Genomic DNA, 23104 nt, shown 5'->3' on the forward strand with positions numbered 1-23104 from the left:
TGTGACACAGGTTGGGTTTTGTGTCATATCTCCGTGGTCTTAATCTCGATTCCTTTCAAACCACCAAAAGGTACTCCTACGATGGTTACTCCATCTACATAGCAATTTTCAGCTCATTCCATGAAGCGGTTTACCCTGTAGGCGAGACAACAAATCGATCTTGTTTTACGCGAATAATCGGTCATAACGCCTGAACCATTCATCGGATTTTTTCACCAAATTTGATGCTAGGATGCGCCTTTGGACTCCTTTTCTGTGTGCCAAATGTCAAGGCAATCGGAGCACGCGTTGGCGTTTTATAGCAATTTTTGCAAGTGTGCGAAAAGATGAAGAAGAAGAAGAAGAAAAAAACGAAGAAAAAAAAACGAAATTTTGGCCGCTCATATCTCGGAAATGGCTTGAGTGATTTCCTTCAAATTTGGAATGTAGACTCCCCTAGCTGGCGGGCAACTCTGCAGCAAATTTGGTTTCAATCGGATAAGCTATCACCGATATACAAAAGTGTGAAAATGACGTTTTCTTTCTTCCTGTCAATATACTCATGGTGTGGCGCGCCGGCTTCTTGGACCGCACGACACACTATCGTGTGTCTTGATCACGTGCACGTGTATTTAGAGGCTGACAAGACTAGTTATCATTATAGCACAGGAAAGGTGAATTGGAGGTCAGCAAAGGAAGTAAAATGCAAGTATCAGAAGCTTTAGCTAACCTTTATAGTGATATATAGAGAAATAAAGTTAGCCTATTTCAGCAGTGATTTGGAGCATTTTCTTCAATAATGAATAATGAAAAATGACCTCCCTCCCGCATGAAAATCCCAAATTTGGTGGATGAGAAACAAGTAATCAAGTTTGCCTGGCCTTATACTTCATAACAAAATATAATGCCATAGAGAATACTGATCCACAGGAAGAATAAAACATGTCTAATTATCTAACATTGCATGTGTAAAGTTAATCATCTCATTCATACATCATTCCATAGTCAGTAGTGTCAATTGAAAGCACTACTTATCTAGTAAGTGCCTAACTGGTAACGTGACAATTACAGGATTACGAATCATGTAGCTAACTGTTTGTTGAAGTATGTCTGGGAACTTTCTGAGCTGGCAGAGAATGATTTTTCGGATGTGCTTCAGGGTCAAGAGTGTCAAAACTATACTAGCTACATACAGTAGCTCTGTCTTCATTTTTAATATTTTTATTATTTTTTTTTATTATTAACACTTTACAGTGACCAGCACTGAAGATCTACAACAACATGTGCTGCAGCCTTAGGATTACCTAACCTAGTTTCAAGGACTTAGACTTAATGATTTATACAGTAGCTGGAAAGGTATGGTCAATTACATATCCAGCCAACGTATATAAGCACTGGCCACGGAGCAAACGAAAACAATGGATATTTTCAGTCTCTCTGCAGAGGCGTTCATTTTCTAGTGTTCTATAAATTATAGCTGCAACTAAAATTAAGAAGGGCGCGCGTAATGTTTGTCCGCATTTATTTATTTAAATTTTATGAAGCACGTGATATGAAATAATATTCCCCCTTGTAGCCTCGCCCTAAACACTTCCTAGGGCACTTCATCATGGGGAAGTTACTATTCCTTGTTCTGTTTGTCATCCGGTTTGCGATAGTTCGTGGGGTTATCTGTAACGACGATCCGAGCTTGGACCGCGACGTGTTCGAGGAACATGGGTGTACGTGTGAGACGAATTCTAGCATCATTGTTGGTCAACTGTTTGCTTTGTACCGTCAAGCGTACGACGATTGCTACGAAGACGATGTAGGAGACAGCTATACGATCGATTGTGCCTTCAGCAATGATGAAAACTTCAGTAATAATACGACATTATTAAACAGAACCATGTTGGATAGGCTACCGGTTAATGTGTCTGGAGATGCGGCGTATGAAAACATCACATGTTTGTAAGTGTAATCATATTGTAGTGTAGTAGCTACGACAGTGTGAGGTGAACCAGCTACATTATTCAGTGTGCCTACATGTAGTCATAGTAGTGGTGTAGCTACTGCCAGACCTTCACAAATGGGCCGTGGGCAGAGTTGAGCAACTCTTGAAATCTCGTACAAATAGAATTTCCGGGTACTTAACATCATGTGACAGTGTGAGTCGGCATATTGTACTAGCCATAAAATCTGAAATCTTGTACGGGACTTTTGGAGTTGCTAGCCCCAGGCATAGTCACACTATTGATACTACACAATGTACACCTATCATACAATTAAGGCCCCTATTCGGTGATTATTAGTTTCTCATCCAGCCTTTCTAATTATTATGATGCGGGCGGGAGGGTATTACCATTATTTTATAATATTAACACACTGATGTACAGACCTTGTCCAAATTGTCTTTTTTTTCTTACTACAAACATTTCCTTCACTACTTTTCGTGATCGCCAACTGTTTTTCGACAGTCAACTGAAAGCCTGCTTTGATGAAGTCGATAGAGCACGATTGCAACTGGTACTGCAGCAATTTGCTAAGGAAAACAACAGTTCTCCTGGTGATATATAGCGCATTGTAGCGTTCATCAACAAAAATTATAACAGTTTGGTATCACGTGTTCTTCTGAGCATGCGCAGAGTAAATAATGGCTTACCATGCGGTAGCTTAAGAAGGATGCGGGCGGTGGATGAGAAACTAATAATCACCAAATAGGGGCCTAACTAGATATATAGCACAAAATGTGAGTTGATCTTTAAGTCTGTTGTAGTGGGCCACTTTGGTGTTCAAATATTATATACAACACTGTTTTCATTCCATAAAGAGTACGTAAGTGTAATCATATTGTAGAAACAAGCCCAATACACCTTCCCCTGTCCCTATCCACCCATGTGTTATCAATGTTACAGACATGTGATTGTCATGTTTTGTGTTGCCTCATGGCATGAGCCTTATAAGACATGAACATGGCACTAGCTATGAGAATTATTTACCATATTTTCATAATTATTTTTCTGTATTAAACCTAAATTTTTGGTATGAGGACATGTGTGGCATGAGATGACAAACATACTGCAGTACTTTTTTAGAAGAACAGGCATGTGGTATTTTTAATGGGCAGCCTCCTTTATGATAAAATTTGGAGACTAAAATTTAATATGTAGGTGTACCATGTACTCTCTAATCAGTACTGGCATTGGAATGTTATGTACAATGTGTTTTGATTATCTCAGAATCCTCAATGGAAACAACATCACAAATATCACTAATGAGCACATGAAGCAGTTCCCCAAGCTAAGACGACTGTAAGTGATCTGTGTGTAGTGTGTGTGTGTGTAGTGTGTGGGTGTGTGTACGTAGTGTGTGCGTGCGTACGTGCGTGTGTGTGTGTGTAGTATGTGTGTGCGTAGTGTGTGTGTGTATATGTAGTGCGTGTGTGTGTGTGATGTGTAGTGTGTGCGTTATGTGTGTGTGTAGTGTGTGTGTGTGTGCGCGTACGTAGTGTGTGTGTGCGTAGTGCGCGTGTGTGTGTGCGTAGTGCGTGCATGTGTGTGTGCAGTGTAGTGTATGTGTGTGTGTGTGTGTGTGTGTGTGTGTGTGTGTGTGTGTGTGTGTGTGTGTGTGTGTGTGTGTGTGTGTGTGTGTGTGTGTGTGTGCATAGTGCATGTTTGCATGTTTACATGTGCATGAGTCATAACTACCTTGAGTGATCCAAGTGCACTATACCATTAGTAACCATCCATACTATACAGTGCATAAATTTCTGTAGGTACTTGGATACCAATCAACTAAAGAAAATTGATGACAATGCCCTGATGAACAACACTGAGCTAATAACATTGTAAGGAGACTACAGTAGTGTGTTGTTAGTGAATCAGTGAATGACATATGTGCAGCAAGTTGAACGTTAATCCTATAATGAAAACTTGTATTTAGTACGTAAATACCGTATTTGACCAATTAACAGCTGCGGCTCATACAATAGCCACCCTCGGATAGTAGCCGCTCTACAGCCTGGAATTATTGTGATAAGAGCCACGGCTTGTATCTGAATATACAGATGCAAGTGTTGATAAGACACGTTTGAAGTAGAAACCAGGAAAAGGAGTTGTTGTAAACCAGGAAATGATGTTTTTGAGAGACGTTTACTATAAATGAGTGATACTATTAAAGAATGATTAAACAATGTCAGTCACTCGTGAATCTGTATAAACGCTGCGGGCTGCTGCCACATAAGCCCATAGTAGTCACCCTCAGATGGTAGCCACCTTTGCATAGTAGCCACCTTCATATAGTAGCCACCTTCACATAGTAGCCACCTTCATATAGTAGCCACCTTCATATAGTAGCCACCTTCACATAGTAGCCACCTTCACATAGTAGCCGCCTTCATATAGTGGCCACCTTCATATAGTAGCCACCTTCACATAGTAGCCACCTTCATATAGTAGCCACCTTCATATAGTAGCCACCTTCACATAGTAGCCACCTTCACATAGTAGCCACCTTCATATAGTAGCCACCTTCATATAGTAGCCACCTTCACATAGTAGCCACCTTTACATAGTAGCCACCTTCACATAGTAGCCACCTTCATATAGTAGCCACCTTCACATAGTACACTGTTAAAAATAGGGTGTAATCCAATCACCTTTGGGGGGGTTCTAACTGCTGTTTAAATTAAACTCCTTTGAAGGGAGTTGTAGTACTCCCCAGGGGTGCTCTAGGAGCAACTAAAAGGTGTTACAAGGGCATTGCAACACTCCCTAAGGGTGTTATAGGAATAGCTATAAACGTGTTCTAGTGCTCTCCATGGTGGCATTTTGTTGAAAAGAAATGTAGGCTTGCTATAGCATTCCAGTAACCTTCATGTTGATTTCAATTTATACTCAATGACTACCAACAACAAAGCACATTAGCAGTACGCAATAATATATTTGCAACACCTTATACTTACCACATAGTTGTTTCCAAGTCACTCTTATAGAAGTTAGCAAACTGTACTTATAACCTAATTTTCAATAGAAGCATCCAATTGTGGGTTTCAATATACCTAGGTGTAGGCAAACACCCTTACAGTGGCTTAGCTATTTTTGGGGAGTAAAATGACATTTGTGGTGTTCAACAACACCCCAAGTGCTACAATACTCCCCTAGGGTGTTGTAAATACCATGGGTGTACATGAACACCTTTACGATGGGTGTACCTGTAACACCTTGTTTTAACAGTGTAGCCACCTTCATATAGTAGCCACCTTCACATAGTAGCCACCTTCACATAGTAGTCACCTTCATATAGTAGCCACCTTCACATAGTAGTCACCTTCACATAGTAGCCACCTTCACATAGTAGCCACCTTCACATAGTAGCCACCTTCACATAGTAGCCACCTTCACATAGTAGCCACCTTCACATAGTAGCCACCTTCACATAGTAGCCACCTTCACATAGTAGCCACCTTCACATAGTAGCCACCTTCACATAGTAGCCACCTTCACATAGTAGCCACCTTCACATAGTAGCCACCTTCACATAGTAGCCACCTTCACATAGTAGCCACCTTCACATAGTAGCCACCTTCACATAGTAGCCACCTTCACATAGTAGCCACCTTCACATAGTAGCCACCTTCACATAGTAGCCACCTTCACATAGTAGCCACCTTCACATAGTAGCCACCTTCACATAGTAGCCACCTTCACATAGTAGCCACCTTCACATAGTAGCCACCTTCACATAGTAGCCACCTTCACATAGTAGCCACCTTCACATAGTAGCCACCTTCACATAGTAGCCACCTTCACATAGTAGCCACCTTCACATAGTAGCCACCTTCACATAGTAGCCACCTTCACATAGTAGCCACCTTCACATAGTAGCCACCTTCACATAGTAGCCACCTTCACATAGTAGCCACCTTCACATAGTAGCCACCTTCACATAGTAGCCACCTTCACATAGTAGCCACCTTCACATAGTAGCCACCTTCACATAGTAGCCACCTTCACATAGTAGCCACCTTCACATAGTAGCCACCTTCACATAGTAGCCACCTTCACATAGTAGCCACCTTCACATAGTAGCCACCTTCACATAGTAGCCACCTTCACATAGTAGCCACCTTCACATAGTAGCCACCTTCACATAGTAGCCACCTTCATATAGTAGCCACCTTCACATAGTAGCCACAGGGTTTTATTTACTGAAAGTTATAGTAGCCGCAGCTATTAACCGGTCAAATACGGTATAACAAATCCATCAGTTTCAATTTAAAACAAAATTTTGGTGTAGTGTATCAGCATTTGAGTGTTCTAATTCAATTCTTATAAATAATGTTGTTGTTTATCTTATAAAATAAAGAAACATTGCTAACAATGATCTAGAAGAGGTTCCATACCTTGGATATCTACAGAAATTGGAAACATTGTGAGTTTGGGTATGCAGTGTATATTGTGTCAATGTTGAACGATACAAGCAATAAGATTGTACACTTGAGTGCATTAATTGTGTTACTTATTGACGTCTAAATTCTAGTAAACTTTGATAGCATATACATGCAAATTTTTGAGGTACGAAATTTTCGTGGACTTTCATGGTTTTATTTTTGAAGATCACTCTTTTTTCACTGAGGTTACCTATTAGAGAACATATAGCTAACCCTGATAGTCATTAATTTTGAGAACAAAAATTTCAAGGACAACCAAGTAACAACAAAATCTGTGAAGATTACATCCCTCAAAAATTTGTACACAAAATTATATGGTATTTAAATATTTCATATTGATAGACACTCTAACATTTTAAACCTAATATTGTGACCTGATCACCTGATCTGTGAATAGTGATCATATAACCTTTCCAATTGCATGTACCAGGCAGTCCATAACATTACTTGTCAATCTAGCTTTGTAGGAAACAAGGCATTGTGCCACGCCCACTAGCTTGATCTACTGTGTAGCTGAGTGACAAGATCGAGATACTCTAATACCTGATCTGTGAAAAGGGATCATATAGCCTTTTAATCGTATGTACCTGAAAGTCCATACTTTTACCTGTAAATAAGGTACCGTACCATTATAACCCTAACTTGGAAATTTGGAGAGGCCACAAGACTCTTTTTTGCAGACCTGGTCACATCCATACAATAAGCATCTTCAATAACTCTTCTGCTATAGTGCATTATATGGCTTCTTCAAAACATTGTACCTTCAAGATTTTGTCAAGTGCTTTATAAGTGCTGATCAAATTTGAAAAAAGTCTTAACATTGTCTTAACATTGTTGTTCATAGAGCGGTTCCATGTGACGTAACAGGTGCGGCGTTCAACTGAAACGTGTGGCATTTGTACAGCCAGGTGCTGGGAAAAATGCGTGTTTCATTTTCCTGTTATTGTAGAGTGCCTAACAGCCATACTACGTCGGTGTTGATAATCGTCTGTTATCAGTTACTAACATACTAGAGTAGTGAGAGCAAAGCCGGTCTGCTTTGTAACTACATGGCGAAAATAGTGTATATTAGCCCACGCATTTTCGATACAGGTCCACCCGTAAGTTGAAATGGCGAGGCTAAACTGCTTTCTTTCTTCATAATTGTTTCAGAAAAGCTCTTTTAACACATTGGTAAACGTGAATAGGCATCTGGCTTCGTGAGCGTGCTAGCAAAAAGCGGAATTTTATCGTAATGTCAGAAACCAGACCAGCTACGCTCTCGTCCGTCTAGTATATAAATACCTTATAATGGGTGAATGTAACACTGTAGTATCTAAGCTATCCGTACTTGCGTTGTGGCAGTAGAATCGAATATGCAATTTTCATGCATTGTGGCCATGTATTCTTGCCACACGTTTTTTAAAGCGCGTCTTATGTAATTATTTGTGCAACCGTTCTATACGGTGCGTATGTGTGTACATATAATCTTAGTGGTGTTATCATCATTGATTTGTTTCACTACACAATTAGGAATATGGCACACAATCAGTTGAAAGTGATGCCTAACATTAGTCATCTTGTGGAGCTAGGGAGAGTGTAAGTGTTATTAATTGTACTACTATATGATAAAACTCTGTAATGACCAGTTTGTTTTAATTATGCTAGCTTTATAGCGATACTGTATACATACATATGTAAGTACACACATGCACACGAAATTTTTAGTGTTTAATGCACACACGGTACCGCCTAAACACAGTGTCATGAGCACTGATTGTGCATGGTTTGCTAATAAAAGGGCGTGGCAGCTGTTTCATTCACAATGGATGCCACACCCCTTTATAAGAAAGTTTTTTTTTTAAATCATGTGTAATTAGTGCTCACAACATTGTGTTTGGGTTTTCATGCATATATGACATGATTACTCTTTTCCAATAAGATAGATTTGGAAAGTTCTACCAGGTAGGAAAGTTGTTGAATAAGGAGACACACACATTTGGCAGGGTATATTCGTAGCTTAATTCTTGGAGCCTAAAAAGTACGAATTGATTCAAAGCCTGTTTGTTCACTGTGCTACTTGGAGAAGGCTACAGCAGCTTACTTGTTCTGAAGTGATGAACAACAGCGAGTTGCATCTCCATGTTTCAAATTCATGCTACATGTTTAATTTTGATTGTGGGTTTGCCCATAATTATGGCCTGATTGAAAATGTATGGGAGACTGCATAATGTTTCTGCGGTGTTCTTTTTCCTATTCATACTTCACAAGAGCTGCCATAATTTGCATTATCCAGTTCCTTGGGAATAGAGTATGTGTAGAGTGTATTCAAAGTTGAATATTGATACCAACTCTAGTTGAATCTATGTAATAAACATTCACAGACTTATTATACATGTGGTCAACCTTGGAATGACTGTTTGTGGCTGTATAGCTGTATGGTACATATATTGAATAAAGTCCGGCCCTTTCATTTAAGCCAGTTTTGAGACCTTATTAGCCCATAATTTGGCCTAATTCATCCCTACACCTTCCTGTTCAATTTTTTAAACAGTCTCTTTCCCTCCTTCGGGACCCGCCACCTACCCCTTTTGGAGCTCACCTAATACAGTCAACCTCAGTTTAAAAACTATCTAAAATGGCGGGAAACTTAGCTGCTGGCTACTTGTAGAGTGTATACTCTGGAAGGTAAGGAATTGGTATAATCCGTGTGAAAATTTTAGTGCACCTAGCTTCAACCATTGGCAAGCTACAGCACACTAAATACACCATTTCTCGATACTTTTAAAGATCAGTTTTCCCAGACTGGGTCACGTAATTATATGAAAACACAGTTTGTAAATCATTGCACACGGGAGCACATGGCCTAGCCTTCACATGTTGGTGCAACCTACACCCCATCGCATACAGTAATGGGTCATATTTCAGAAATTTGTTAGAATATCTACATTCTGTAATTTGTATTACAAAGCCAATTAAATGTTTAATAAGGTCTGAAAATCGCATGGCTATGCCATAATGGTATGAAGAGTTATGCGTCATTATGGTGGTGGTCAAGCAGATAACTGGGTGCGTTTGTTATTAGAAACTTTATGTAACATACGTATGAAGCCAGCGGTTGTGAAATAAAAGCCTACAAACATGCATAGTTATGCTGGCATGCTTTAAACTAATGGTGCTACAACCCCTCGATACAAGATGTCTTAGAATATATAATTCTACAGAATGCTGTGTACACCTGGTAAGCAGGTTTTTGCACAGCAGCTCATCATAACAGCCCTAAAATGGTGAATGCCGGTTGTAACAGATGTCACAGTGACTGTATGTAACCATCACACTGCATCTAAGCATTTTAGCAGTGATCTGCTTTTAAGAGCTTGGTGTGAGTTTTGTGCATTTTGTAGTGTTAAATATTGACAATAATGCTTGAGAACATGAACTCTGTTAAGACTTACCAAAAGTGGAGAGATTAATTGCTCCACACTTGTAATTCAAGTAATATTCTAAAACCACCTACGGTATGATTTATGTAGAACAGAAGATGAAGTAGTCTCTTCACACAACAGGAGTTAACGTATATAGGTCCATGCCTTCTTGTTAGCTCTGATACATACAGTGGAGTGCACAAACAACTTTGTGACATGGATGAAATTTTTCAAGAACATTCATGAAGACTTTCTTGTCATGAACAGTTGTTGAATTCAAGAACTGTTCATCAAGTAAACTAGCACAACTCACTGTATGTTTGTGACTTTTGTGAAAATGAAGCCATTGCATGCCTGGGTGTGTCTATTGCTTTGTGAAGATGGTCAAAATGAATTTCATTGCAATGAAAGCTTCATGAAAACATGATTTAGTTGGTGCAATGAATCTCATTTAATATAAGATTCATGAAAGCAAGCCTGTCTTCATTATCACAATGAATCTTATTATATGTGACCTTGCCTTCATTCCTTTGGTCACACATAAGCAGTATTCTGCAGTCATTGTTTAGCAAGAACAACAGTGAGACCAACATCACATCTGCAGCAAGAACAAAGCAGCAGCAAAGGTCAGTAGCAGCCAGCAATACCAGTTGCTCATGACATTATATGGACCAGTTGATGAAAGTACGTAAGCAGACACTGTTGTATTGGTACCGGAGAAATTTGAGAACGATTCATGAACGTAGTCTCTATATATGAATTTCAGAGAAGAAGCAACAGAACACTAAACAGCTGTGAGGCTATATACAACTTTAGTCAATTAACCAGTTCATGAATGTTCATGACAAGATCATGAAACATATTAATTTTCATGAATGGTTCATGACATACGTACCCTTGGAGCAGTGCTTATGGAAATTCATCTCTTAATTGCAATGTTTTTTGTGCATCCTACCATAAAGTTCCCCTGAACTCTGTGTCGAGAGAGAAATACATCTGTACAAAACTTAATCACAATTGTGGGCAACCACATGACCACCACCTAAAAATATCTAAGGTTTTATGTGCCTACACGTCCAATTTTTGCTATGTACGTATTTGCATAAATGTCTACATTTAAGTTTAATGTGTTCATCACTGTTTATTTGACATGTACTTGTAGACATTTGGAACATAACAATATTCAGGAACTTCCACCCCAAAACTTTTATGGACTTTATAAGCTACATGAATTGTAAGTTAAGTTATAAGGCAGTTGTGTACTGTTGCACATAAATATACATAGTTCAAATGTGACAGAATTTAGGAAAACCGTTGATCTAAGTATGCACAATAGAACTTTTGTAATAAAATGTATTTTTTTTAAATGCAAGCTCCAGAAAAATTTACACAAGTTTTTATCACTTCACTGGTTGGTGAATTAGCACTTCAATAAAAAATTCTGGGTATCATCATGTTCACCTGTTCTTAGGGAGTTTAAAGTTCTCCATACGCAGGAGATACAGATGTTTGTTTATGTTGTAGTGATGAAAGAATTTACTGACGATCTTTCTTCAGTGAATTTGCCTTCTCAAACATACAAGCATACCTTGGGCATAAATTATACCTTGGTAAAGTCACGGTTTATGTAAGCACGTGTAGATTATTTTCTCAATGCTTTCTCTGTAAATATTGATTCATTTGCTCATCTGTGCTGTATTTCCCACACTGCTTAACTTATGAAACTGAAACTTAGCCAGTCCATTCCCCTGTCCCTATAGACAACAAATTCCCAATAAAACACATTTGAAAAAATGTTTTTCAAAAATTAGGTCACATATACAAGATCTTCATAAATCTTTTACTCGATAGCAGTGCCCTTTGCTGCTGCACTTGGGTTTGTTTATGTTACAGCAAAGTTGTAAAGAATGGAAAAGGGTATGCCATGATTTGCTGCACAATTGCAAACCTTATGTTTCTGTGTGGTGTACAACTACGTTTGTAGTATGGTGAGTGGGAAGATCAAAGGCTGCCGCTAATGTTACACCAGTGTTACAAATCAGTTGTAAACCAGTTTACAATTAATTGTAGCATGGCTAAGTACCTCCTTTTGGCCACACAGTCTGGCCACTAATTAGTTCAAAGACTTCAAATGAAACCATACACCAGACCAACACAGGAAGTCACAATACAAGGCTAATATTATCAAGGACTGACAAGGAAGTAAATCGCTCTGGACCAAATGAATGGGAAGCAGTACAACTGCTGGGCTGAGTCAGTATCTATACTACACCCTCCTTCGCCAATAAATTAAGCTAACCAAGGCTATTATAGTGCTGCACCACTCAACAATGAATATCAGACACTTCAGCTACACCCGTCTAAATGATGTGAAGCAGTACAATGGCTGGGGTGATTGGCATCATGATGGTATCTCTTGCTACCAATTAATAAACTAGCTAACAATGAATTAACTAACCATCAATACAGTAATTAGTGAGTAAAATTATTCGTTGCCAATATTAGCCTTGCATTCCTGTTCCTGTTACGTGTTACAAATGGGCGCCTTTGATCTGTGCACATCCCATACCACAAATCAGTTAGAACACACCCATTCGGTTTGTATCTGATTTGTAAACAACTCCACCCACGGGCCTGCAGCCCTCGGGTGTCATGTTTACAAATCAGATACAAACCTCATGGGTGTATTACAACTACAGGGGCGGATCCAGAGTTTGGAAAGAGGGGGGGGCACCTTTCTGAAAAACAGTTGAAGGCCAAAAAAAAAAAAAAGGTCACGACAATAATAGCTAGTTATCCTTACGAACTATATCACGTCTGTTATGTAAAATAAAATCCTATTTATAGCTTCATAGGTAAGCTACACTGCCTCATGAACATTGTGACTGCTTTATTAGAGTAATTGACTGCTCTATTAGAGTATCTCGATCTTGTATGCAATTTCTTGAAGGGGGGGGGGGGGGCATTTGCCCCAAATGCCCCATCCTAGATCCGCCATTGAACTATTACATATAGTGACATTTGGTAGTATGGCTATGGCTGTGAGTATGATTGTATAGGCCTATGCTTGTTATTTTGTTATCATACCTTTTTCCACACAGTCTTGACTGTTTACCAATACATATGAACAGCTGTTTATACTACACACATATATGCACCGTACACATATATACGTATGTACAAACACACTGCACACATCTGCACATATTGCATGCAGTAGTGTACTGACCTATTGTATGTATGTACGGCTTTTGTTATCCAGAATGCTACATCATAACCAGATTAGAAGGTTGGAAAATGGGATGTGTCAAGATATGTGCAGACTGTCCACCTTGTAAGTAACTGGTGTAGGATATTTGCAATGATTATATCCTTAGGTATTTTTATTACGTATTTAGGTAAATGTTCAACTATCTCTGTGAAAAAAAACAAAAAAAAACAGCTTTCTATAATAGTTGTAACATGGGCATGAGGGCTTTGCCTGATATGTATGCCCGGCTGCACAAGGGCCTACATATCAGGCAAAGCCTGGATTCCCATGTACAGCTAATAATTATGTAACACTTATCAGGCTGATAGCAATCACCCAAGCCAATACGATTGCAGCCACTGGAGATATTATACATATATACATACCTAAAATTTTGTTCATGGGTCAGCAGTTCTGTTTACATTCGGTTACAACGAATGGACATACTTAGATTAGAGATATCATGGAGAATTTTGGTTACACAAGTTTATTATTTTGATTGAATTGTTTATGGAAAAATATGGAGTTCACTAAAAGCCTAGATAGGTATAGCTTGCTTGTAGAGTAGTTACTCTGTGCAGAGTGGTAGCTCTGTGATGGATTAACGAGTTTTAAAATTGCTCGTACTTTTGTGAGACTACATTGCAATTGAGCTCTCCGTACATACGTACATACGTACATACTGATTCGAAGGAAGTGTGTATATTTGTGTGCTGTTTAGCTTTTTAGTGTAGTGTCTATGTGTACTAGTATATGGGAGTGCACACATTATACATATGTGTACCGGTCACAATGAACACTTTATACAATACACATACATACCCTACAATAATACACCAGGCAAATACTGTGTGCATAAATTGACAAGTCATCACTAGTGTACATCTTATGCTGTCTGTTGTGTAGATGTTTGTCATACAATCATATCCGTACTATTGAAAAGGATGCATTCAAGGGATGCCACATTGAGTACTTGTAAGTGATAAATGAAGTTATATGTACATAACGTGTGACCAAATTTTTGATAATCGTCAAAGTATGCACACACCAGGAAGTTCACTTTTCACCATGCCACACCAATACTCTACACTTTTTCACCATAGCCATGCCTCTGATTTGATCAGGCTGCTTTTCACAAGTAGATTTCTAGGGATTTGTGCCTGCCATTGGAAACACTGTAGCACCTTGTAATGCCACTGCCCAGCCTAAACACGAGACTAGAGACATGAATATCCTTTGACAGTTGCCCAGATATTTTGTACATATATTTTCAGTGGCACAGGTGGTCTTGAGAGCCTAATATTAAGGCCAGTGATACCATATGACTAACTCAGCCATTTTCCATTTATATAGTGATTACCCATGGTGATGTGCTTGTGTTACAGATACCATCATGAAAATGTTGCTCAATATTAAGGTTGTATCAATAGCTATGTAGCTTGCCATGCATTGAAATGAAATAAACACAAAGGTTGGCTGCATTCACAGTGAAAATTTCAAACTTGTAGCTTTTGACTTCCCAAGCTACGTACACTAGATTGAAATGTTTAAAATTGCATATCTCACAATTTATTGATGTGTATAAATCAATGATTTTCCCACATATTATTTACTCGATATAGTGCTAGCTAATGTATGTATGGTACTGCCCAAGCGCAATGTCGTACTTGCTCACACAAGCCATTTTGCTCAAAATTTAAAATATCACTATTAAGGGGCGTAGCAACTGTTTTACTTGCAATTCTCATGAGCAAAACAGCTTCCACACTGTCTCACGAGCGAAACAGTTGCCATGCCCCTTATTTAGCTATTTTTAAAATCTCTAGCAAAATTATTGTGCATGTGAATGAGTACGACGTTGCACTTGGGCAGCACTGTATATATAGTATGCAAGGGAATATTGGCTGGATAAGATTATCTTTAATGTAGAATATCATGTACAGTGGTCCCTCCAGTATAAACATTCTGTTATCAGAACAGTGAAACGACTGTTCTATTAGAGTGTTTTGTCTAAGGTGTGCATTGTATTAGAGTAATTGAACAAAACTCTGTATGTGTGACCAGATTTTACAAAACTGATCCAAATCAAACTAACACCACCAGTGGATAGCTACACTATCGTATCAGTAGTTTTAACACTCAGTACCACTCAAATAACTCGAGGCTGGTTTCAACAGACGTCTTTTCTGGGGGGGGGGGGGGGGGGGGGGAGGTGTAGAGCCCGAATGGCGGCTTTAGGCCTTGTGAAGGACCTGGCTTGGCAAGGATCAGTGGCTTACTGGTGGACAGCCTGACAATGCTGGCCTGGCGTTTTTTCTGTGCATTTTGCTACATATCAGCTACTAAGGAGCCAGCACAGCCCTGTGATCTCGTCTCTGGACTCCAGTTGTGGTCTGCATCCATTTTGAGGTCTAACCCTTGCCCACCCCACCACCCCCCACCCCTCACCTCCTTGTGAGCACTCGTAATACTACTTCGCTCGTCCAACAGCTAAGATTTTCTATCTTATTTGGCGGAAAACTCTACAAACAGCTACAAGTACTGGAAGTGATCTGAAAGGTAAGAGATTAATGCATCTTTAGTGTAAATTTCATACGCGTGCTTGCTATCCTTGGAGAGTTTGAATTCTTTAAAACCGTTTGTCTCAAAACTTCTAATGTGTGATTTGGATTGTTTTTCCAAAATCCAGTCACATATAAATAATGGACTTCTTTTATCCCAATTATCTAGACATACTCAGAGTCTAATGAGTTCAGGTAATAAAAGGACCAACCCAAATGCAGTTTTGGAAGCAACATGGTTTAAAATTTCTTGCTTTTAACGTGTAATTTTTATGATGTCAAATGAAGTGTACACCAGGGCTCTGCTGTATTGCCATAAACTTTATTCAGTATATTTTTAGGATATTACCTTGGTATTACTAAATATAGGTACTACCTCTGAATTGGTACTGTAAATCCAGTCATACATTAACAGACAGTTAATGGAATTGAGCTAATTAGGTAAACTTGTATGACCACTGTAACAATAATAGACCCTCGCCATGTTGTCACAAGATACAGAGTCTTAAACTCACTTTAATCCACATTAAGGTATTTTACGTATTACAAGTGACTATAAGGACGAAACTATATTTTGTAAAGCTTGCATCAGCATTTAATTTGCAAAAACAATTAGTTTTGTTCCTCTTACATCTGTCATAATCTAAAACCCAGGAGATCACTATCTCTTCAAATAATATAGTAATTCGTGAACAATTTGAAAGTTACAGTGCTATGTTTGCCATGATGCATGCATATAACTTGTATATTAGAAAGTATTAATGTAAAAATGAAGTAGGGATCCAAGCGATAAAAAGTAGTGAAACAAGAGATGAACAATGGTAGCTATGACAGCATAGCTCGGTGAGAAATCCATATACTTTGACAATGAAAACAAGAAATGTTATACCATGCCAAAGTGGAGATTTCCCACTGAGCCATGCTATAATAGTTACCATCGTTCATCTCTTGTTGCACTACTTTTTCTTGCTTGGATCCCTAATTCCTTTTTAAATTAATAATTTTTAATGCACTAGTTTGTTTAGTTTTTTTGTTAAAGCATATATGTGACCGGATTTCACATAACAAGGCTTCCACGCACACAAAATCAAACTTACGTTTTTACCAGAAATGGATTGCTGGCCTAATACACTATCACATTCCACACTGTACTTCCTTCAGGACTGGCAAGTCTGGTTTCTGTGGCAGCTTTCTTCCGACCCTGTCAAAGCCACGAGTGGGAGATTGGCGCCATTGAATGGCCATGGCTTTGTGATAATGGTGTGTAGTGAGCTGGGACTTCACAGAGAGCTCACCAATAGTGTTCTCGGTCAATTTGGAGTGATTTGAGGGCCATGGAGAGCCCAAACTTGGCCTCTGGATTCCAATCGTCTTCTTACTCCATTTTATACCCGTATATTAAGACCACCATCCACCCCCACCCTCCCACCCTATTACTATCACCTGTGATGTTATTACCCACTCGAGAAAAGCTGCCCAAAACAGGGCTAATTTTGGGTATCAGAAATGTATACACCCACTCAGTGATAGCTAGTAAATAGATGCATACTTGGTGCAAATTTTGTTTGCACAGCTGTAGGCACTGGGAAGTTATTACACAATGATTACTTAAAATCGCCATATCTCCTAACAAAGTTTTGTGCGTCGAAGCCGGGTTTTGTCAAATTCAGTCACATATACAGCTAGCAATAAACATGTGACTGTTTTATTAAGGTGACTGCTGTATTAGAGTATCTCAAGACAGATGTGTGTTTGCCCCCAAAGATCGTGGTTTCAATCAATTTTTGGAGTATCTTGAGTCAGACTGCTAACTTGAAGGTGTATGGTCACTACTCCATTATAAATGTACAGCTAGCGTAAAAGGGTATTGACAAAGTGGTCTTGATTGATGGATCCATAATGCATACAATAAAGAATGGGCGTGATCTTGTGACCTATTGTGAAGATACAGGTATAGCTATCTAGTACCGGTACCTCCCTACAGTAGCGTAGTCTAAGCACCTTAAATAATTAATAATTTTGTGGCATCTATCATGCTGCTTAAAAAAAGTGCTGAATTAATGCCTCGATATGGTTTCATTGGATAAGAAGAAGACAAGCAGCCTGTTGAAGATAAGAGAAAAGACAAGGCGCTGAAGGCACACACTCTTCTGAACCCCAAAAGGCACATCCCACTGGTGAGTTTGTTATTGTGGCATAAAATGGTGGCTGTGCGCTGCTTCATTTGGCCTCTAGGCTTGCGAGTGTGGTTGGTGAGTGAGGCAGACAAAATTTCAAGTTTAGACGTTTTATTTAAAATTCTATATCTGGCTGCCAGTAAGTATTTTCCTGTTTTAAGCTATATTTGATGTTAGATGGACTAATATTATTCCTTATAGAACTTTGCGTGGGCGAGATCAAAGGAAAAAGTGTACTTTAAATTTCATAAAGTACACTCTCAGCCGGCCAACAGTGCTTCATCAACCACAAAGAGTGCTTTATTGCACTGCAAAGAGTGCTTTATTCATTCAATAAAGTACTCTTTGCGGTGCAATAAAGCACTCTTTGAGGGCAATAAAGCACAGTTGTCCACGTGCTCTACTGCAGGCTAATAGCCTGCAGGGCTCACGCCAGTATGACTAATCACCCAAGCCGGTGAAGGCTGATAACCTCGCCGCGCTGAGTGATCAATCACTCCAGCCAATACAAGTTCTATAACTGGATTGCTTTTATGGACATACCTAAATGCTTCGATGATGGGTGGGAGAAGGTAACGTTGCTGTTACATTTGTTAACGTAAATGGACAAGTCCTGGAGATATCACAGAAATATTTCACTATTTGACTCACAATAGAATCGATTGTGGGTTGTGAGCAAAATCTCCCAAAATATGTGATGAACGTTTACCATGCCAAACTATGGTGAAATACGCATAAGTTACTTTGTTAAACTAGTTTGTGTGTGTAATAGTTTGTGCAACGCATGTTAATTATGAGTCCTAGTGTATAGTGAAGCTACACGACTAGAAAGTTCCATAAATCATTTAAAACATAGTCTTGCTCATGCTATATGAAAAATAAAGCACTCGGCTTCTCCTCGTACTTTATTAACATCTCGGCCACGCGCCTCATGCTTTATTTTTCATGTAGCACTAGCGGCTATGCTTTAACATATATGTAAAGGTGATTTTCGTTGCATTAGACGTTTCTAAGCTGGCTTTTAAAGCGTGGCATTTTTGCCGGCGCTCGTCATTTATAGGTGATCCCTACTTAAACAGTATGGCCGTATTGTTTGATTGTGACTAGTGGTTTTCACATTTAGTAAAGTACATCTGCAAAATAATTATGCATGTGCACGTACTGTATTTTCAAGGACGTTATCAATTGTTTCCCTTAGAGCGTCACTGCAGTTTGAGTCGATTGACACATGAATTTCATAGCTCAGATAGATAAATTGTGCCTAGCCTAGTATAGTAAGGATATAAAGCATTGCTTAAAAGTGATGAAATATGGTTGGAGAAAAGTCAAAGAATGGATACATTCACATTTAGTATTTTAGCACTGACTTGATGGACTTCATTGTTGAAAATTATTGTGACCTCCATGTTATCGAAAACCACTCACATTATTACATGAATTGTGTTTCAATATGTTACTATTTGTACAATTTTATGTGTGTATAAATTAATATTGTTCAACAGGGATCTGGATCATAATGACTTTTCTTGGTTACCCTATGAAGACATCAGATTATCTGTACATAAGATTAATGTCAGAGGAGTACCTTCATTAACACGATTCCCACAAGCATACACGTACAGTAACAATGAGAACTGGACAACAAATCAAACGTTTCCAAGATTAGAAAAGTTAATGGTGCACTATGCTATTCACTGTTGCTGGTACGAGGGCTATAAACAACATGTCCCAGGTGATGGTGCTGAAAGAAGGGTTAGCAACAATACTATCCCAGATAGTAACAGTACTATCCCAGATATTCTAGAAAATTGCACTAATTCTACTACACGACTTGTAGAATTATCATGTCTTAATATAACGCTAAACCAATCAAATACAGATTGTCCTATAATTCCTACAAACTTTATACTGACAAATATGACTTTGGATTGTACCCCTCACGGAGACCCGTTTCATCCATGCTATGATATAATAGAATATCTCTGGCTAAGAATCATAATCTGGTTTGTGATAGTGATATCTCTGTGTGGAAATGTTCTAGTCTTCACAGTATTACTGTATGGTGCTGTAAAGAAATCTTTGACTGTCCCTCAATTGATGATAATGAATTTAGCTGCTGCAGATTTCTGTTTAGGATTGTATCTCATATTTATCGCAGCAGCAGATTTGGACACTGCTGGGAATTATTTTAACAGAGCTTTTGATTGGGAGAGAAGCGCAGCTTGTAAGACTGCAGGGTTTTTTGCTGTGTTATCCAGCACTGCATCAATCTGTATCCTTGGTCTGATAACATTTGAAAGAATGACAACAATTATTTTCACTTTTGATAGTAAAAAGGTTATGAATCGTTTCAAGACAGCTGTTTGCTTAGTAATTGTGTGGAGCATTGCTTTCTTATTTGCTATTCTCCCAGTTGCTGATACCATCAGTAGTTATAGTAAAGTTTCAATTTGTCTACCAGTTGATGCAAGTGATACAGCAGATGATGTGTACATTGCCTTTCTGTTATTCTTCACTGGTGCAGTGTGTGTCTTTATCTTAGTTTGTTATGTTATTCTATTCATCAGTGTTAAACGAACAGCCTTATCCTTAACCAGTAGGCAAGAATTGAAGTTAGCTCTAAAAATGGTTACCTTGGTGGTGACGGATTTTGCAGTATGGACACCTATTGCCATATTTGGTTTAGCAGGCTTGTTTGGAGGTGACCCTATTATCGGAGTTCAGACATCAAAGTATATAATGATTTTCATCTTTCCATTAAATTCCTGTATCAACCCAGTACTATATTCACTAATGCAAAGTGCTTTCCGTAATCAAATATGTGATATTTTGTCTTGCCTTGGACTGTGCAAAGATTACCACAAGCGTAGAAAGATGCAACAAAAAGGACTGACATTTAATGCAACTATAAATCCAAGCAGAAATCAAGATCACCATAATACTTCATCTGTATCATCATTTACTTCACTTGTACCATTTAATAAGAAAACCAGTACTACATCACTAGTGAGCAGTGAATGTGAGCTACAACGATATACTAAGACGTCATGCAGTTCTAGATCAACTTCATCAGTTCTACTTTCACAGAGAGAAAGTATGTTCACCAATTGGATGTGTTGTGTATATTTTAGTTGATTTCTACTGAAAATATCAAAACCATTGTAATATAACAGTCAGTTAAACAATAACCAAAAACTTCAGGGGTGGTCAGTCCACCAGACCTCCTAGCTTTACATGTGTCACACCAAACCCTAATATGTAGGTCCACCTATGAATTGTAAATAAAATTCTAACAATAGACCTGGATTGTTATTGTTTGCATACGTGTAACTTGTTTATCATGCAGTATGGTAGTACTGTATGGCAGGGATGATGAAGGTTTGGGATTTAATGCCCCAGAGCCCAAGAATATCACCCTAAAATCAGCCTTATTTTCCCTTTGTGTAAACGAAATTAAACTCGAAAATTCCTTCAGAGTGACAGCCTTCCAGTAAGTTTCAATAGTTTGTTTTAAAAATTGATTTAACAAAATTTTTTACTAACTAACTGATGCCTCCAGGAAAGCAAAACTTGATTATGGTTAGCTATGAGCTTAATTGATTTACTGTTTGACATTGCTTTGGCCCAAGACATGACCTTTCATCAACTACAGCAGGTACAGAGCATGCAGCATGGACTTATTTCATTGTGAACGTGTGTCCCATTTCTTTCTCTACTACCGCTAATAATTTGATTTGCGGTAACACATCATGGCTTCAGTAGCTAGAGGTTATCACGACAATTGTCCGTAATAGCCGTGGTGGCTAGATTGATTTCAGAGGCGTTTCTCATAGTGCTCTTCATTTATAACGAATGGAACATAGCTTACAAATGGCTACTTTGCTTTCAAGCTCTGTGATTGAGAATAGGAGCATGTTCAGTTCCATAGTCACTGGAGTGATTGGAGTGATCATAGTCACTTCTTGTGCTTTTCTTCATTTATAATGCTGTATGAAACATAGCTGAATATGAAGTGGAGTGGCCACTTCACTTATCAGTAATTGACAGTCTGGGCATGTGTGTTCAATTGTGTTATCCAATACCATTCTTTTCTTTGATGCGATACAAGCTAGTTCACCATATTGCATTTGTGTATGTTACAAAAAAGATTTTATCTTTGACTAGAGTTGATAGAAATAAAAGCAATGAGAGATCATCTACAGCTGCAGCTATACTAGTCGACATTTAATCCCTACGTCAGCCATGATTCTTCCATTGACAGGCTGTATATAACTGGAGTAGGAATTAAATGTCCACTAGTATAGCTGCAGATGTAAATGATATTCCTTGCTCCATTGCTTTTATTTCTATGGTCCCTACTGAATTGTAAAATTCTGATTCTTTACACACTTACGTATATCAGTAATACTTCAGTTGTTTTGACAAGCTGAAAACAGATTTGTATTTAATATTGTAATAAAAAATCTCAGATAATTAACCCAATAGTTGTCATTGGCTCAATTGATGTTACAGTATGATAGGATAATGACAGGTCTCCTTTCTGTAGGTAAATTCCTTTCTCCAATTCATGAAAATATCTCAGAAATACATGAAATAGATGATCCTTTGGATGTAGTATTTTTTATTGAACCCAAAGCCATCACACCGAGATCTGGTACTCTAGAGATACAACCCAAAGACCAACCTGCTTCATCCGTTAATAGTGACATTGATAGTGGTGTTGCCAACAGCGACCGTGACATCACTCCATCCAATAGTGTTAACTCATTGGACAATACACCAGTGAATGGGAATCATGGGGTGTAATAGACAATGTTGTATTTGTATATTTTTAAGTGTAATCCATTTCTTATACGCAGGTATCACATTAACTAGTACTTACTGAAGTGCTGCATAATAGTGCCACGACTGTAAGATTTAAGGATATAATATATATTATATTTATATTTGTAATAATGTGTGTGAGTGACACTTTATCATGTAATGTTTTTATATGATCAGTAGATACTTCAACGTACCATAGTCAGTGTTCCTATACAGATTGTGATTCTAAGGCCATTTCAATAATGTGCATTTGAGCCTGTGAAAACCATGCAGTCTTGTGAGCACAAACTACACCTCACAGGTCATATCTCAGTATCACAATAGAATCTGTTAATTGTATAACAAATTCGTTTAGATGGTAATAAGAGCAAGATCATAATATTACATCACTGGGCCTATATTGCATGTGGGCACAAACTACATCCTGCTAGTAGAAGATCAGCATGTAGCCATGAGCTGAAATGAACACACATTTTCTT

The 23104-nt window shown here is 38.5% G+C and overlaps 1 protein-coding gene across 1 annotated transcript; it reads left to right on the forward strand.

Annotated features, from left to right (window-relative positions):
* Positions 1 to 1529: 1529 nt before the first annotated feature.
* On the forward strand, positions 1530 to 22818 carry LOC136247531 (follicle-stimulating hormone receptor-like). Its single transcript, XM_066039288.1, has 10 exons — positions 1530 to 1929; positions 3198 to 3269; positions 3734 to 3805; positions 6325 to 6390; positions 7922 to 7987; positions 10976 to 11047; positions 13076 to 13147; positions 13970 to 14038; positions 19304 to 20895; positions 22348 to 22818. The coding sequence occupies exons 1-10, from the start codon at positions 1589 to 1591 to the stop codon at positions 22605 to 22607; spliced, it is 2682 nt and encodes an 893-aa protein (XP_065895360.1). The 5' UTR covers positions 1530 to 1588; the 3' UTR covers positions 22608 to 22818.
* The last annotated feature ends 286 nt before the right edge of the window (positions 22819 to 23104 follow it).

This window comes from Dysidea avara, chromosome 2, assembly GCF_963678975.1.
Source record: "Dysidea avara chromosome 2, odDysAvar1.4, whole genome shotgun sequence".
Lineage (NCBI taxonomy): Eukaryota > Metazoa > Porifera > Demospongiae > Dictyoceratida > Dysideidae > Dysidea > Dysidea avara.

Excerpts from the sequence above, each read along its gene's own strand:
- LOC136247531 (XM_066039288.1), top strand. The coding sequence starts at position 1,589 with ATGGGGAAGTTACTATTCCTTGTTCTGTTTGTCATCCGGTTTGCGATA. Across the intron at positions 3,270-3,733 it reads TTCCCCAAGCTAAGACGACT|GTACTTGGATACCAATCAAC; the intron begins GTAAGTGATCTG and ends AAATTTCTGTAG. Across the intron at positions 20,896-22,347 it reads TCTACTTTCACAGAGAGAAA|GTAAATTCCTTTCTCCAATT; the intron begins GTATGTTCACCA and ends TCCTTTCTGTAG.